Source organism: Chelonia mydas, chromosome 3 (genome assembly GCF_015237465.2).
Source record: "Chelonia mydas isolate rCheMyd1 chromosome 3, rCheMyd1.pri.v2, whole genome shotgun sequence".
NCBI lineage: Eukaryota > Metazoa > Chordata > Testudines > Cheloniidae > Chelonia > Chelonia mydas.
In genome coordinates this window covers 187,589,807-187,606,805 of record NC_057851.1, presented here as the reverse complement: position 1 = coordinate 187,606,805, position 16,999 = coordinate 187,589,807, and the positions used below count along the sequence as shown (strand labels likewise).

Below are 16,999 nucleotides of genomic sequence, written 5' to 3'. Positions count from 1 at the left end.
ACAACTCCCCTTTGAGATAGGAGAATATTCTGACCCCCATTTTACATATGGGGAACTAAGGCACAAAGACTTGCCTACAATCCCACAAGAAGTCTGTGTGGGAGCAGGGAATTGAACCCAGCTGTCCAGAGTCCTAGGCTAGCAGTATAACTAGGGCTCTACCAAATTCACGGTCCATTTTGGTGAATTTCACAGTCAGAGGAATTTAAGAATAGTAAATGTCATTATCTCAGCTATTTAAACCTGAAATTTCATGGTGTTGTAAGTATAGGGGTCCTGACCCAAAAAAGAGTAGGGGTGGGGTCGCAAGTTTATTGTAGGGGGGGTTGCGGTACTGCTACCCCTATTTCCATGCAGCTGCTGGCAGAAGCGCTGCCTTCAGAGCCGGGCAGCTGGAAAGTGGCAGCTGCTGGCCAGGAGCCCAGCTCTGAAGGCAGAGCTGCCGTCAGCAGCAGTGCAGAAGTAAGGATGGCAAGGTACGGTATTGCCACCCTTACTTCTGCGCTGCAGCCTGCAGAGCTGGGACCTTAGGCATCAGTCGCCGCTCTCCGGCCACCCAGCTCTGAAGGCAGCGCAGAAGTAAGGGTGGCAATTCAGCGACCCCCCTAAAATAACCTTGTGACCCTCCTTCAACTCCCTTTTGGGTCAGGACCCGCAATTTGAGAAATGCTGGTCTCCTCAGTGAAATCTGTAAAAGCACACAAAAGACCAGATTTCATGGTCCATGACGCGTTTTTCATGGCCATGAATTTGGTAGGGCTGCAAGTATAACCACCATCCTTCCTCTTTAGATTATAGATTCTGCAGGACTCTGGTGTAGCAGATTGGAGATTCTTCAGCAGTTTCATTTAAACGGAGAGGTTTTGATTAAATATTAAAATAGTCAGTACTGTAGCATGTGTTAGAATTTGATACCAAAGTAACTATTTTACATTGGCATATTAATAATTGAATGTGGGAGGGGAGAGAAAAGAGAGAAAGATATTTGTATTTATAAAACAGAACTACATTGAGGAAGTTGTCAAGGGGAAAGCTAGAGAGTTTTTCTGCCACTGGGTCCACTTCTGGCACACAGGAAGGCTACTTGGATTTATACGATACACAGATCAGACCAATGTTTCTGCTAAGATTGTCAACAGGTTTCAGAATTAACAACCACTATTTATTTCAATGGGCTGTTTACACTGCTCAGAGCTATTCCTTCATACATTCTGCAGACTCAGGAAGACACACTCCATCGTTCAGTGGACAAAGTTCTCATTTTTCAGTTGATAATCATATGGGAGAAAACCTTCTTTTTATTTTAATTTTTAAAAGTGAAAGCTTAGATTTTGAAAAATAATTCTCCAGCAAGGGATGGAGGATTCAGCTATAAATTCTGTGGCTGCAGAAGCACAGAATACATTGTGTCCTGAAGTATAAGTGATACTTCCGAATTGAAGAACATTTAATTGAGGAAGGCAGTCTGCATGTAGACTGGATTAGTGAAGGCAAACAGAACAATCCCAGATCCTTGGAAAGACAGCGCTCCCCCAATGGAAACAGAATGGATGGCTAGCCTTACTCAGATTGCATCTCTTGAGAGGAAAATTTATAATATACAGGGACATGTGAAATTTATTTGCAAACATATGGAAAACATTTATGGATTCTAGTGAGGGTCTGGAATTAAAGTAATACTACTATATACCGTTGAACCTAAATGAAGGTTTCATCTTTAAAACATGCATTTTACCTGCAAGCCAATCATTAGTTTATGTAGTCTTTTGGGGTGTTTTGTTTTCTGTTTAGGTATGGCTTTGGCTTTCAATGAGGGAAAATTTATCAAATAATTATAGGTCTAATTCCCTCGTTCCCACCCCCTCCACTTACTTCCAGCCATATTATTTACCACTACATGAAGTGAACAGAACTAAGCACACAAAAGCACTATTATCCTGTGGTATCCGCTGGAAGGATCAGACTTTGGTGCCTATCTATACTAGGGATTTTGCACTGATATAATTACATTGGTAATTTAAACTGTCAGTGTAGACACACCTCAAACTGGAGTAAGCTACACTGGCGCAACTCTGTTTTACACCAGAGTACTGCATCTAGACTGGGGTTTTGCATACATGTAGCTATATTGATACAAATATCCCCAGTATATACAGGTCCTTCGACTGAACAGATTATGGTTGGGATTTTCAAAAGTGACTTTGTGCTCTTACATCATCTGGGCACTTTTGAAAAATCTCACCATAGGTATGTTTTTTAAGTTGTTATGGTTTTATAAAATATATAAGTACACTAAAAAGAGAAGTAATGCATCTTCATCTTGAAGAGCCTCGTAAGAGAACGCTGATGACATCCTACTAGTGCATACAACAAAGGTAATTTTTCTTCATTCTCTTTCAGTTTTAAAGGACTAAACAGTAAGCAAATAAATAAATAAATAAAAAATCCTAACCAAAACACAATTTTGTGGCCTAACAAGGTCCCTTCACTCCATCGTCATAAATCCCAGCTCCCTGATGAGATGAGCTATAAATTAACAATCCAAAACTTCTTAAAGATACTGGAAAGGGAAAGTTCAAGTTTGAGTTCTTTTACTAACTTGGGCAACCAAAGAGGACAACTTGACAACAACACTCATTGACTATTGGAGCAATATCATAAATTGTGAACGGATGGCTTAAACGGTGGCAGAGTAGCCAATCACCTGATACAAATGCTTTCCTGCTTCACAAGTACAGTAAAAGCTGTTTTATCTGGCACTTCACTAACCAGAAAGTTCTATAAACCGGCATTTCTGATCTTCATTGAAATTCTGGTTTATAGTCCGGCACAGGAGGCAGTGGGGGGTTCCAGATCCGGGGGGGGGGCGCTCACCTCGGGTGGCTCACCGCAAGCGGCGACCTGTCCCAGCTACTCCTAGGCAGGTGGCTCCGCACACTTCCCCTGCCCCACCCTGAGCATAGCTCCGCAGCTCCCATTGGCTGGGAACCACGGCCAATGGAAGCCGCGGGGGTGGTGCCTGTTGGTGGAGGCAGTGTGCGGAGTCGCCTGCTGCACCTCCGCATAGGAGTGGCCGGGACAGGTCGCCGCTTCCGGGGAGCCACCTGAAGTGAGCGCCACCCAGATCCGGCACCCTGCACCCTCTCCTGTGTCCCAACCCACTCCCTGAAGTCCCTCCCACACCCAAACGTCCTCCCTCTTAGTTAACTGGAATTTTTCACTTACCGGCTCCTCCCATTCCCCCAACATGCTGGATAAAACAGCTTTTACTGTGCTATGGATTACATGAGATTCAATGTTACGGTCAACAGAGTGGCACAGAAACAGCCTTCTAGAGACTATCAACAGCTACAAAAGACAACCCAAAGCATAGCCACCTACAGCTAGTGAAAAATGGCCCTGGCCTTTGGAAACCCAAAGACTTAGCAACCTTACTTTTAGTACATAAATCAACACATTATCTTGTTGAGAGAACTGCCAGACAGGTTGAAACAGAAGAACCCGAGGCATAAACTTCCACCATTCATCTTAAGTGGATGCTGATCACAGCTAAGTTTTGACTACTTGCATGCTAAGATTATCAATAAACGTAGCCTGAAGTACACCATGGAGCTTGACTGTTTTGAGTGTAATTATATGAAAGAGGTGAATCTTGGGTCCCGCCTCCCGCAACAAATCTGAAGATGCACATGAATAACCCGTCGCTGTAATAATATGTCTACAGATACCTTATATATGTGTGCTTCACTGGGAGTCAAGTGGGAAAAAAATTAGTTTATTTTTCAGTTCTGGCTTTGAACACTGAATGGAGGATTGATGGTATATTTAAAGTAGCTGCTGCACAATTTATCCAGCTTTCCTAACACAAACATTAAACTACTGCCAACACTTGTTCCTATGTAAAAAACAAAGCACCCCAACTTTCTATTCCCCTAGAATCTAGACATGGGCCCAAAACTAAATATTATGGACAAAACCATGGGAATTTTCAGGCCTCAGTTACTTGCATGGATCCATCTGGTCCCTCAACAAATTGGACTGATTTTAGGACGAATATCCTTAGCTATTTTCAATATTTCCCTTTAAAGCACTTAAAAAGAAATGTAAATGGAACGTTCATTTGGCAGCTTCAACATCTCTAACACGGCTAACAAAGCTGACCTGTACGCATGACAAGTTTTGAGTGCCTCCACTTTACAACAAACGCTCAAAAGCAATACACAAGCCTGAAGAGACGTATGCATTTCAAATGGCACCAGAACATTGTTTTCAAGGATCTTGTAACTCTTGGATAAATACTACAAAAGAGTAAAGCACTCTGGCTCCAATGAGGCCTTACCCTCTCCCATCTCGGATTCTATAAATCACTTCTGGCAGGTAGCTGGGAAGCAGCTGCTAATGATAGTTTTGCTCTGGAGCACAGGAAGTCACCTTTTAACCCTGCCTGCTGTTGTTTGTCTCTTAGAACTGTGACAAAAGAACAGATGTGAACAACATGCCAACTGTCAAGAGGATCTGGTCAAAACACTGCAGGAAACCTGTCCAGACCCACACCATGCTTCTAATGGAAGCTCAGCTAAATTCATCTTGAGCTACCTTTCAGCTTTGGGCTCTCCCCTCCCCCACCCCAGCCCCCTGGCCTGACATTCACAGGATTTAACTGAATGTTTCCTGCTCCATTTCCTCCCTCCATTATCCCAGATACGCAGAAAAGCACATTTTTGAAATGAGAAATAAATGAAATATTTTCACACTTTCACAGCAATGAAATGCAGTGTTAAAGTATATTTGTTACATCTACTTTGGATTCTGAAGATAATCCACCTTTAACCCTCTGCTTTCTCCAGTGTTTTTCAACAAACAGTTCATTTAAAACGTAAAGAAGGTGGGTATGCGCACTACTGGAGCTGAGCAAATAATCTGATGAATTTAGCTTTTTTCTGCCCATGGAATAATATCCATGACCAGACTGAAATTTCATTTGATATATTTATTCAACCTTTTTAGCTTATGGATGGGACAGGGACACTGTCTTTTAGGAAAGCTCCAGACACATTTTTGATGCTACTACAAAATAAAATAAGAAACTACCATTATAAACAACAACAAATAATAATGAATGGCTGACTTTCTACTGTTATGTAGTTGCTATTGGTCAGTAAGTCACAAGATCTGGTTTGCTCCCCAATTTGAATAAGCTTGGATGGACTTCTTAAGTTAATGCCTGCACAAGCAAATTTAAAATTCAGTTTTCATGAGTAACCACAAACATGACTTCAAAATTTGATTTCCAGAAACATGCCGGTAACACTCAATGTCTCTAAAACTAGCAGACAGCTAACACAAAAGGGGATGAACTCCAAAGCCAAGTCATTTGAAAATTAAATTAAAACCTATATTTTATTTTTTTGGCATTATCTACTCAGCTCTGTGACACTACGAACATTTGCTCTACATGCGATACTACAGTGATGACAATGGGAGGACTTTAGAAGGCTGAATCTTCTTTTGGGCCATGGAAGGCAGAAGATGAACAGAGAAATATCACTTACAGACATTAAAGAAAATCATGATGATGAAAAAAGGGCCATTCAAAATTGATCAAGTGAACCACAGTGCAAAAGAGAACAAATTCAAACTAACTTTACTTACTGTGAAGACATCATCATCACCAATCTCAGCCTCATTGTGGATCGTTGAAGAGGAAGTAGTAGATCCTGGAAAAACATTATTAAAATATATGACATTTCTAAACATTAGATATTTTTAAATTAAAAATTGGTGGATTTTATTTGGATTTATCTTATTTGTGGCATGCTAACCTGATTATCATGGACCATTACATTCTCCAGATGAACTGACACAATAAAATTATGAAGTGAGAAAGTGGTATCAAATTAACAAGAAAGAAGAAAAGTATGTCTATTGCTAAGTAGGTTAGAAAGGTGACAACCAGAAAAAGTTCCTATGGCTGCCCGTACTATTAGGTCACGGCGGAATAATGATAAGCACTTACAAACATATGGTATTTTCATTTTCAAAATGTGATAAAAGTATAATGAATGAACATCCAGGGCCAGATCTTCCAACTAATGTAAATCAATGGAGCTACACTGAATTACATCAAGCTAAGGATCTGACCTCTTAAGTCAGAAAACTTATTGATTTTACTAAAACAAACAAAACATACAAAAAAGCTCAATCAGAAAGGGAATCAATCTTTAGCATTCAGGAAGTAATGACCTACTCTGAAGAATTTTTGTTTTAAAAGATATTTGTCAGAGAGCTCTCTCTCCTTCTCACCTCCCCCCTGTAAACAAAACATGTAAGAACTGACAGAAGAAAGAACAAAAACAGGCAGAAGAATACATTAATTTGAGAAGCTTCTGATTAACCTTGTGGTAACTATTAGGGTTTAATATGAAATTTGCAAATTTCAACCAAGAATCCTTCCTTCACCTCATTTAACATTTTATGCATTTAAAAATGGACAATGCACTTTCTCTACATTTTGGGGGGGAAAAATAAACTCTGTATGTGGGCTTTTAATATTAAACCAGAATCACCACCAAACTGTATTGTACCAAAACTCTCTCCCTCCCACATCGCACACAGTTTTTTTTATTGCTTATGAGTGCTGAGCTTTTAGTAACTTTTTTTTTTAAATTAAGTTGTTTGTACTGGGGCAGACAATGAGTTACATTAACTTTGAAAGATTTTAGAAGTTAATCTTATTTGTGGCATGCTAACCTGAGTTGAGTATTCATGAAGACATGCAGAGTTAAAGGCAAAATTTTCACCTAATGAGCAATGTGCATACATATTCAGGTTGAAAGCCCAGCCCCCATGACTCCAGAGCTGTACAACATCACTAATACCAAACAGAATTTCTGTAGTTCTGATACTTCAAGAAACAAGCTAAGGATTAAGTTTTGCTTATAAGAATATTTGAATGCAGTGAAGCTTCAAATGCATATGCTTGGTTGTGCTAATTTGACCAGATTTCATAGACAGTACCGAGATACAGTGACTCAAATCCAGAACTTTGAGAACTGGTTATTGGTTTTAATTTGGATAGCCCTATTCGGAAGTTAAGTAAGAGTGTATCCATCAGGATTAGTCTGTTCTGTTAATGTGATAAACACAGATGCACTGATTTTGAACAGTAGCTAAAAAATAGCCACACAGCTTTAAATTTATACTTGAATCTTGCATTCTACTCTACTTCAATACATCTTCAGTTAGGAGTTGCTGCCATGTACAAATGTCCTCAAATACCATTTTATTACTATTTCCCTTCAATACAGAGTATATACATTATTAATATATTGAGCTTCAGTGTGAATTATATTATAGAAGATGCCACATTTAATGCCCCAAAGAGCTTACAGTTTATATGAGACGAACAAGAAAAGGAATACAGTTCAGAAGCATAGGGCCTAATCCTACTCCCATGGATTTCCGTGGCGCAGGGTCAAGCACATAATGCATGAATGACCACTGAGAATTTGATCTCATCTCTCAGTGGAGCATCACTGAAAGGTCTGCTTTAACAGAGGGAACTGAGTGATAAGGCATGGACGAGAAGTTAGAATGCCATGTATTTGTGTTGGGACAGCTAAAAATGTTCAAGAATTAAAGATCCCAAAATGTAAGGAACTAGATTTTTTGCACACATATCCTAAACTTAATCAACTGTTAATATTTATTCCAGTCATTCAGAAAAAAAGGATAGCGTTGGCAGCACAACTACCTACGTATGAAAAGCCATTTATCAAATAATTGATTAATTATTTTTCACTGAAATGAGAACAAAATACAGGATAATTTTGATTTGAAGATACATTTTGATTCTCGTTTGATGGCAATATAATGCAAAAAGGAAATGTTTATAACAACCTCAAAGTATGTACCATTCTTTTTAATTAAAATAAAATTTTTGATGGGATAAAAAATATGAAGCCTTCAAGCACTACAGTTCTCCAATTAAGTTGAGATTTAACATAAATAATTTTGTTGAAGAAAAAATCCTTATGATTTATTCAAGTCCACATAGGAATTCATACGATAATTTAACAAAGCACAACAAAAACATATCATGAAATAATTTCCAGTGCAGCATTAGCTGCATGTACAGAAAAGGGACCTAAAAGACAAGATGTGAAATACCGGTACTTTGTTCTTTTGCTAGCTATAGTTAGATCCACAGCTATAAGTAATGCATCTTTTCATCTTAGGTCTTGATGGATGAGAGTACATAGGGATGGGAAACTCTGAAGAAATGCTTGAGTTAAATCCTTCCCTCCCCAAGAGACTACTAATCTAATTCTCTGCTGAACAAGAACTAAACTTTATTTTAAAGGCTAATTGGCTGACCGCAGTAAGAAATGCGAGAAATGCATTCAAGTTAGCTTGAGTCCTGTCTCTGGAACCTCTCCTCTGCAAAGAAACAAGCAGAATGCTGATACAAGCTTCAGTACCTTCATTGAGGTCTTCAATTGCTTTCCGCACTCCTCTATCAAATGCTCGTGCATCGGCAGGACTTTGAAAAGTGAGCCCAAACTTCCTGTTGTCAACCTTCCAGTGATGAAATGTAGGATTTGCTTTAGTATAGACCAAGTCCTTTTTTACAAAGCATTCCAATACCACCTAAAAAGTTTCAGCACAAAAGTAAGGTTACATTTACACTTGAAGGGCAGGGTTGTCACTGTTTTAGTACAGACCAGAATCTCCTGCCCCACAATCTCCCCAACACAAAACAAGCAAGTTATAAATCTGTTACTCTGGTGCGAGAATATCGTTCAATATAAAATCATGTCAAAAGCAGTTATAAATGAAACAATCACTTTAAAAATCCCAGCTCTCTTGACAACAAGACCTTCTTAAATCTACACTATACTATCCACTTTTATTCAAACACCTATTCTAAACCTGTACCAAACCACTTTGCAAGAGGTGGATTTTTAAGCTTTTCCATTTTATAACTGGGTATCCTAGAAGCAACACGAAAAACTAACCAACAGGGAATTAAAACAACAGTTGTTTTTTTAAACTTCCAATTCATATTTGAATATAAGTTTTATTCATTTTATTTTGTGCAATAAAAGAAGTCTTCTAAAAAATAGCTATTGGAAGGAACTGAGCTTGTCAATTCATAAAAAGACAACTTGTCCTCACATTCTTACTCTACCTTGAATAGCATGCAGCATAAATAATTCATTGCCGTTTTAAAGGCTTGCACTGCATTACTCAGTACAACGTGACCGGCTTCATGAATTCTTTACACTTCAGTTCACTTCTCACATATTCTTATCAGGTCTTAGAAAAATAAATGTGTCAGTTTCATGTTTTAGGAATTAAAGGTGGACTTTACATATTGCTGTTCAACATGCAATTGCTATTTCAAGGAGATAACATGGCAACCTAAAAACCAGATCATGATAATTTATTGTTCATTTGAATTAGGATGGGATTACTTTGCACAATCTGGCATTGCTTTCCAGTTTTTTTTGTTTGGTTTTGAAACTCCTAAAAAATATGTTGATTTTGGGTAGCTTTCCTAAGAAAACAGACAAAAGTTGAATTAGGTTCTATTACCAGTTTGTCTTTTTGCCTTTCCCCATGGATTAGAAATCCACTTCTTCCGCTGCCCTCTGGGTAAACGACCTTGCAGACACCAACTTTACTGAGTCCGCCTCCTTCTTGCGGTAACCATCCCCCACTGGAGTCATCTCGGGTCATAACCACAGCTTTGACTCGCACAATATAGCTGTCACTGTAATAACAACAACAACAACAACAAAAATAACTGTGTGAGATCACATATAATTTTACAAAAGTTTTATTTCTTGCAATATTTAGGAAGTACAGATCTAGACTCCAGGTACTTGGAGAGCAATTTAAAGTTTTATCTGAGGATACACCTTTACCCCCATATAATGTGGTCCTCGGGAGCCAAAAAATCTTACCGCGTTAGAGGTGAAACCATGTTATGTCGAATGTGCTTTGGCTTCGAGCATTTCCGTTATTAATAGTCACTCCCCGCCCCCTGACGGACCCCTCAGAACCCCTGACCCATCCAACCCCCCCGCCCCCCGGCTCCCTGTTCCCTGACTGCCCCGACCCCTATCCACACCCCTGCCCCCTGACAGGCCCCCCGCGACTCCCACGCCCCCGTTTCCCATCCCCTGACTGCCCCGTCCCCAGAACCTCCAAACCATGCAACCCCCTCTGCTCCCTGTCCCCTGACCGCCCCCCGAGACCCTCTGCCCCTTATCCAACCCATCGGCCACGGCCCGGCACTCTTCACACGCCGCTCAGAGCAGCGTGTCGGAGCCAGACACGCCAACGCGCCAATCTGCCAGAGCGCACGGCCCCGCCCCGCCCCCCAGAGCGCTGCTTTACCGCGTTATATCCAAATTCATGTTATATTGGGTCATGTTATATCGGGGTAGAGGTGTAGATATGAAAGTGTTTATAGCAGATGTTCTTTACTGCCAGTCGCTATACAAACAGCCACTATACAAACAGCAGTAATTGCCCAGTCTAATTTCAGGAGCTGTATACACAAACCAAACAACACACCACAATCAAGCCTGAAGCCTTTCACCCCAGCACATCGGGAAAAGACCTTGAATGGGAGACAAGCCTTGCAACATGCCCCGCAGATCTACAGATGTGGGCTCTATTGGGCTACAAAGAGAAGAAAGTTCCAGGGTTGAATACCCCTTGCTGAAAAGCATCCTGCCAGCAGTCCCCTCTTGAGCAGGGGAAAGGATTCTAGCTCTAGTGTCTCCCATGATCACAACTGCTGAAGTATCACACAGGGAGAGTGGGAACTTGTCAGGTACCAGCGTCCAAAACACGTAGGGCTACCTCCCACCCTGAACACATTAAATTACATTTGGAAACTCATCTGCAACTAGCATAACATGCTCCCTGAGAGAAAGAATGAACCTTGCAATATCCCACGTAAGCATGCCCTCTGGGCACAGGAACAACTTGCCCAACATTAATCTTTAGGATCACACAAGAACACTAAGGCAGCTCCACCTACCCCGTAGGGAACACAGTGTTCCACCAAGATCTCATGGGCAGTGTTGGAAGCAGCTCACAGAGCTAAGAGAATCCGTGCTGATACCTGACAAAGAGCAGATCAACCAGTGTAACTAGCACAAATTCCATACTATACCCAGGCCTGAAACAAGAGTGGAATCAAGGAAATCTGAGGATTTCTGACACTGCTAGGCTTGTCTCACCATTCAGAGATGTTACTGAAAGCAAAAGGAGAGTGGTCTTGTCACCTTAAGAGCGTTCCCTTCGAGAGACACCCATAAATGCATTAGTTTCACCAGTCTTAGCTGGCAACCAAAACAAGACTTTCACACATCATTGGAAGAGAGTCCAAACAGAAGGTGGCAGAGGTCAGTCCTGGACAAAGGCGTAATTACTACCCCATCTACCACCAACCTGAGTCAAAAACCCTCTATGTCTAGTATGTGGTCAGTTGTACTGACTGATCCTAAGGATAGTTCTAGTGGCCATCAGGTCCCTGAAACTGAAGAGTCACCATTCACATCAACAGCTAACAAGCACAATTATAATCACAATCGGTTCCAATGCTACAACCGACATCTGATCACCTCATACAGAGACACTGTAGCACACTAGTGAGCCTTGTGGGCCTGCACTAGTCTCACTTTTTTTTACTGGGGAATATTAATGAGGAGTATGCTTGTAAATTAATTGACCCACCGCACAAGGGTAGGAAAATACAGAAGAAGAGAAAACTAATTACTTGATCTAGTAAGTTTTCAACACACTGTCAAATCAAACAGACCCAAAAGTTTGTACTAATAAATGACACAACCTGTTCAGGCCCCAAAACATACTGTCCATAAAAAGGAAGGTAAATCTATGCAGCATTCCCAAAGGATGCCTTTCAAAATAGCTAGAATTCAACCTGAGGCTTGAAATTTATTTTTTGCGAAAGTTCTTGGCATCTGAACAAACTGACAGTATCTCTTTAAACTTGACAAGATCCGGCTAAGGTTAATAGAAAGGCAGCACCATTCGTCCTTATACATGTAGTAAACCAGTTTTTTAAAATTTACCAACACACAGTTAATATTTCATTAAAAGTTGCTGGTGTTTGATGTATCACTTGCATTTCTCAAATGCAACCAGGCTCTAATATCTAGTAAGTCAACAACAGTGGTCTTGCTTTTAGCTTAGCGACATGACTCGGAAAACATTTGTTAAAAATAAATATCCTGTTTATTTCATGTTTCCCTCTCCCTTTAATGGTTTATTTTCCACTTTAAATAACTTCAAAAATATGTTTAAAAATAAGCTTTGCATGTAGTCCAAAATTACCATCACCCAGAAACCAACCAGTACTTCATGCTTATTTGCATCCTATGGATTTTACATACACAACTAAGTCAGTCTGGCCACTGGGGAACAGCAGAGAAATAGCATGAGAAACTTTGGTACAATAAAGACTTTCTCTAAACACTAAAGTGAAATTAATGCAATGATTTATGAAAATAAAAAGTCAAAAGGAGAACTTCTTACTTATTAATAAGTAATAATAAGGCTTATTACAGATCAACCACCTGGTTCACTTTGCAGTCCTTTGGTACTGTTATGGTGCGACCTCAACACCAGTGTATCCCCTTGCGTCAGGGTGTGATGGGCGTACAGGGTGTGATCCCCAGTATGCAGTCTGCTTGTATGCAACTCAGAGGTAACAGAAGTTCAAACTATTACCCAAAGTCTCTTCAAAAATCAACCCTTCCTCGTCTACCCTCACCCTTCTTGTAGCTCCAGACTCTTCTTTCACTGCTAGTATTTGACCACTAGCCCCTCAGACAGAATCTCCCTGAGGGATCTGTTCTCCTGCAGACTCAGGCCCCTTCATAGGCGACCTAGCCCCTTCAGATGATGAATCCTAAGTGTCCATTACCTGATGCCTCTTAGGCCCACCTCTCTAGTGGAGAAGCAACTAATTACAGCACAGTGCAATAGATGTAACTAGAATGTAAGAACATAAAACAGCCATACTGGGTCAGACCAAAGGTCCATCTAGCTCAGTATCCTATCTTCCGACAGTGGCCAATGCCAGGTGCCCCAGAGGGAATGAACAGAACCGGTAATCATCAAACGATCCATCCCGTTGCCCGTTCCCAGCTTCTGGCAAACAGAGGCTAGGGACACCATCCGTGTCCATCCTGGCTAATAGCCATTGATGGACCTACCCTCCATGAACTTATCTAGTTCTTTTTTGAACCCTGTTATAGTCTTGGCCTTCACAACATCCTCTGACAAGGAGTTCTACAGGCTGACTGTGCACTGTGTGAAGAAATACTTCCTTTTGTTTGCTTTAAACCTGCTGCCTATTAAATTTCATTTGGTGACCCCTAGTTCTTATATTATGAGTAAGAGTAAATTAACACCTCCTTATTTACTTTTTCCACACCAGTCATGATTTTATAGACCGCTATCATATCCCCCCTACTGTCGTCTATTTTCCAAGCTGAAAAGTCCCAGTCTTATTAATCTCTCCTCATATGGCAGCCATACTAATTGGCTCTTAACCCCTTTTATCTTGTGATGGGGTTTTGCCTTGTCACAGGTATGCTAAAAGCAAATTCCAAGACAGGAGTGTATCTAAAAGACACCCCAGCTAGCACTGTTCTGTATTTTAGCCACAGGATGCACACACAGACTAGTAGGAAATAGGAGAAAAGAAACGGCGATAAGTAAAATTATTTTTCTCCTGCACCCTCAAGTTCAGTTAGGTCACTTGGAATGTCAAAAGCAGTACCCAGAACAGAAAGGCAGAGATCTGAGATCTACCTGGCTGTGTCATGCAGAATCTGTCTTCTGACGAAAGCCTTCATAGAGGCCTGACAGTTTAGCTTATGATAGTGATAAAGGTATGGATCGATGCCTACGCTGTTGCCCTGCAGAGTTCATAACAGAACTCCTCTTTTCCTGGAAGATCCAACCGCCCACTCAGAAAATCTTCAGAAGTTACCCAAAAACAGAGAGTATCCTAAGGAAACTGGAAGACCTATCAAGTTTGGCAAAACATAGGAGTCTGCCACACAGTGGAGCCTCTGGGTATATTAGGAGTTACATAGTCTGTTTTGTGGTGATGGAGAGTTCTAGAAAAGTCTCTCCAGAACGGTTTCCTTTTGATCAGATTTATCTACTGGACTTTTGGTTCTCTGATTGGATTTGCATGCAATACAGCTTCGTAATGACTGTCTGATGGTTTAGTATGGCTTTTATTCCCCTATACACAGCCCTGTACACGGTAGAGTTTCACCTTCTGTTTGCCCTGGGCCTCTGCCATTACTTTTTCATTGGCTCTCCATGACGTTTTCCAACATATTTTGATGTTGTCATAAGCGGCTTTGCTTGGACATCTGCTTTTAATAAAGTCATGTATGCCTGCATTGCTGCCCATAGCTCTGACTGATATGCAAAGCATCCGTAGAACGGAGATTAAGTGGCTAGGGATGTCTTCAGAAATCTTGCTCCCAGCCCTCAAGACATTGAAGCCTTCTATAGCAGAACGTCAGATGAGCATGTCCAGAGTCTGATCCAGACATTAGTATTTTCCCAGTAAAATGTGTTATGCAGCCAATGGCTTCTACTAAAAATAGTTTCTAAATTTGATTCACAGTAACTTTTAAATAATTTATTTGCTCCACTCTGGATACCAAGTGGCCAATTTACATATGCTACATTCTTTTCAAATAAAAATTGACTGGCTTCAAGAAAACATTCTCCATGGTAATGTTTGAACTCTCTACTCCTGTGCTTTGTTTTTCATATAGTTTCTCTCTATGCATTAGATTATCTCAACGCATTGATTACTCAAGATTAACTATTTGTCTTTCTTCCCCAATTCCCTCTGGTTTTTCTAAGTTTGCATTCCTTCTATTTTGGGCTTAACTGCTTCTATATTACATCCTCTAGTGTTATCGGGGAGTATCCATGGAATTTCAGCCTTTATTTTAAGAAAGAGACACGAACACAATCTTAAAAATACTCTTCCATAGAACAAATGGCCTGTTTCCTTTTTTTTTAAACTTCTTGAGTGTATTATAGCTCAGACTAACATTTTCTGTACAATCTAGTACAAACTTTCTAGGCAGAATTCAGAGCCTTTCCCCCTCCTGAAACAGCACTGCTAGGAACTTTCTAAAATTTGTTAATTTTGATTTTGGTTGATTTAACGACTAATTCCAATCACCAATATTTCAGATTTCTATGGTTTAAAGGTTGCATGTTTCCATTATCTCAGATAATTCTCTCTCGTCATTGACAAGCTTCCCATGTTCTTCTGTTTTAAATATTAGTATAACTCTGGGCTTGAATAGTATTATTAAACTACCCTCCCCCTCATATTTACATTCTCGTGGGGGCATTAAGTGAATCATATGGCTTTTATTAAAACATCTGTGCTGATATTCTGACCTGTGGCTCTTTTACAACCTTTAGTACCAAGTCCTGCATTTGTATCTGACTGTATAACAGCTCCCTGACTAGGCCCTGGTCTACACTAGGACTTTAGGTCGAATTTGGCAGCGTTAAATCAATGTAAACCTGCACCCGTCCACACGATGAAGCCCTTTATTCTGACTTAAAGGGCTCTTAAAATCGATTTCCTTACTCCACCCCGACAAGTGGATTAGCGCTTAAATCGGCCTTGCCGGGTCGAATTTGGGGTACTGTGGACACAATTCGACGGTATTGGCCTCCGGGAGCTATCCCAGAGTACTCCATTGTGACTGCTCTGGACAGCACTCTCAACTCAGATGCACGATTGTTTGCCGTTGCTCTGACGCAGGGAGGGGTGACTGACGACACGGCTTACAGGGCTGGCTTACAGGAGTTAAAATCAACAAAGGGGGTGGCTTTATATCAAGGAGTATTTCAGGCAGGACTTCACGGAGGGTTCCAATAAGAAATGGTGCACCTAAGTTATTGTTCTTATTGGAACAAGGAGGTTAGTCTGGCCTCTGATTGATACATGGCTAGATTTACCTTGCTGCACCTTCTCTGTGAGTGACTGCAGTGTGACCTAGAGGAAATGAGTCCCCTAGACGGGGGGGTCGGGGGGGGGGGGGGTTTGCAAATGAGTACAAAACAAATCTCGTCTATTTCTTGTTTTGATACACTCCATCTAACTTTTATATCTTTGGCTGGCAGCAGACAGTGCAGAAGGACTGCATGCCATCCACATCTCATGGCTGCTCGGCAGAAGATGGTACAGTAGGACTGCTAGCCATCCTCATCTCTTGCCTGCCCGGCAGAAGATGATGCAATAGGACTGCTAGCAATCCGTATCACCTGCCTGCTCACCATAAGATGGTTCAATAGGACTGACTGCAGGACTAAAGAGAATGACCTGATCAAGTCACTCCAAATTTAGTCCCTGCGCCCATGTCTGCCCAGGCGCTCCTGATCGACCTCACAGAGGTGACCAGGAGCACCTCGGACATGACGATGACGGCTACCAGTCCTATTGGACCGTCTGCTGCCACAAGGCAATGGGTTGCTGCTGCTGTGTAGCAATGCAGTACCGCGTCTGCCAGCACCCAGGAGACATACGGTGATAGTGAGCTGAGCGGGCTCCATGCTTGCCGTGGTATGGCCTCTGCACAGGTAACTCAGGAAAAAAGGAGCGAAACAATTGTCTGCCGTTGCTTTCATGGAGGGAGGGAGGGAATGGGGGCCTGACGATATGTACCCAGAACCACCCGCGACAATGTTTTAGCCCCATCAGGCATTGGGATCTCAACCCAGAATTCCAATGGGCAGCGGAGACTGCGGGAACTGTGGGATAGCTACCCACAGTGCAACACTCCGGAAGTCGACTCTAGCCTCGGTACTGTGGAAGCACTCCGCCGAGTTAATGCACTTAATGCACTTAGAGCATTTTCTGTGGGGACACACACACTCGAATATATAAAACCGATTT

At 41.3% G+C, this 16,999-nt stretch overlaps 1 protein-coding gene across 7 annotated transcripts in view; it reads right to left on the bottom strand.

Annotated features, from left to right (window-relative positions):
* The window catches only part of SPRED2 (sprouty related EVH1 domain containing 2), an 82,699-nt gene that overhangs the window by 19,035 nt on the left and 46,665 nt on the right, over window positions 1–16,999 (bottom strand). For 4 of the 7 annotated variants that reach the window (XM_037896038.2, XM_037896037.2, XM_043543949.1 and 1 more), the window contains exons 2-4: window positions 9,598–9,775; window positions 8,481–8,649; window positions 5,644–5,717 (exon numbers count right to left, since the gene is read on the bottom strand). In XM_037896038.2, the coding sequence (XP_037751966.1) occupies window positions 5,644–5,717; window positions 8,481–8,649; window positions 9,598–9,775 (421 nt within the window). The remainder of the gene's footprint in view (window positions 1–5,643; window positions 5,718–8,480; window positions 8,650–9,597; window positions 9,776–16,999) is intronic. The other 3 variants (XM_037896040.2, XM_037896041.2, XM_037896039.2) reach the window with 1 other exon arrangement.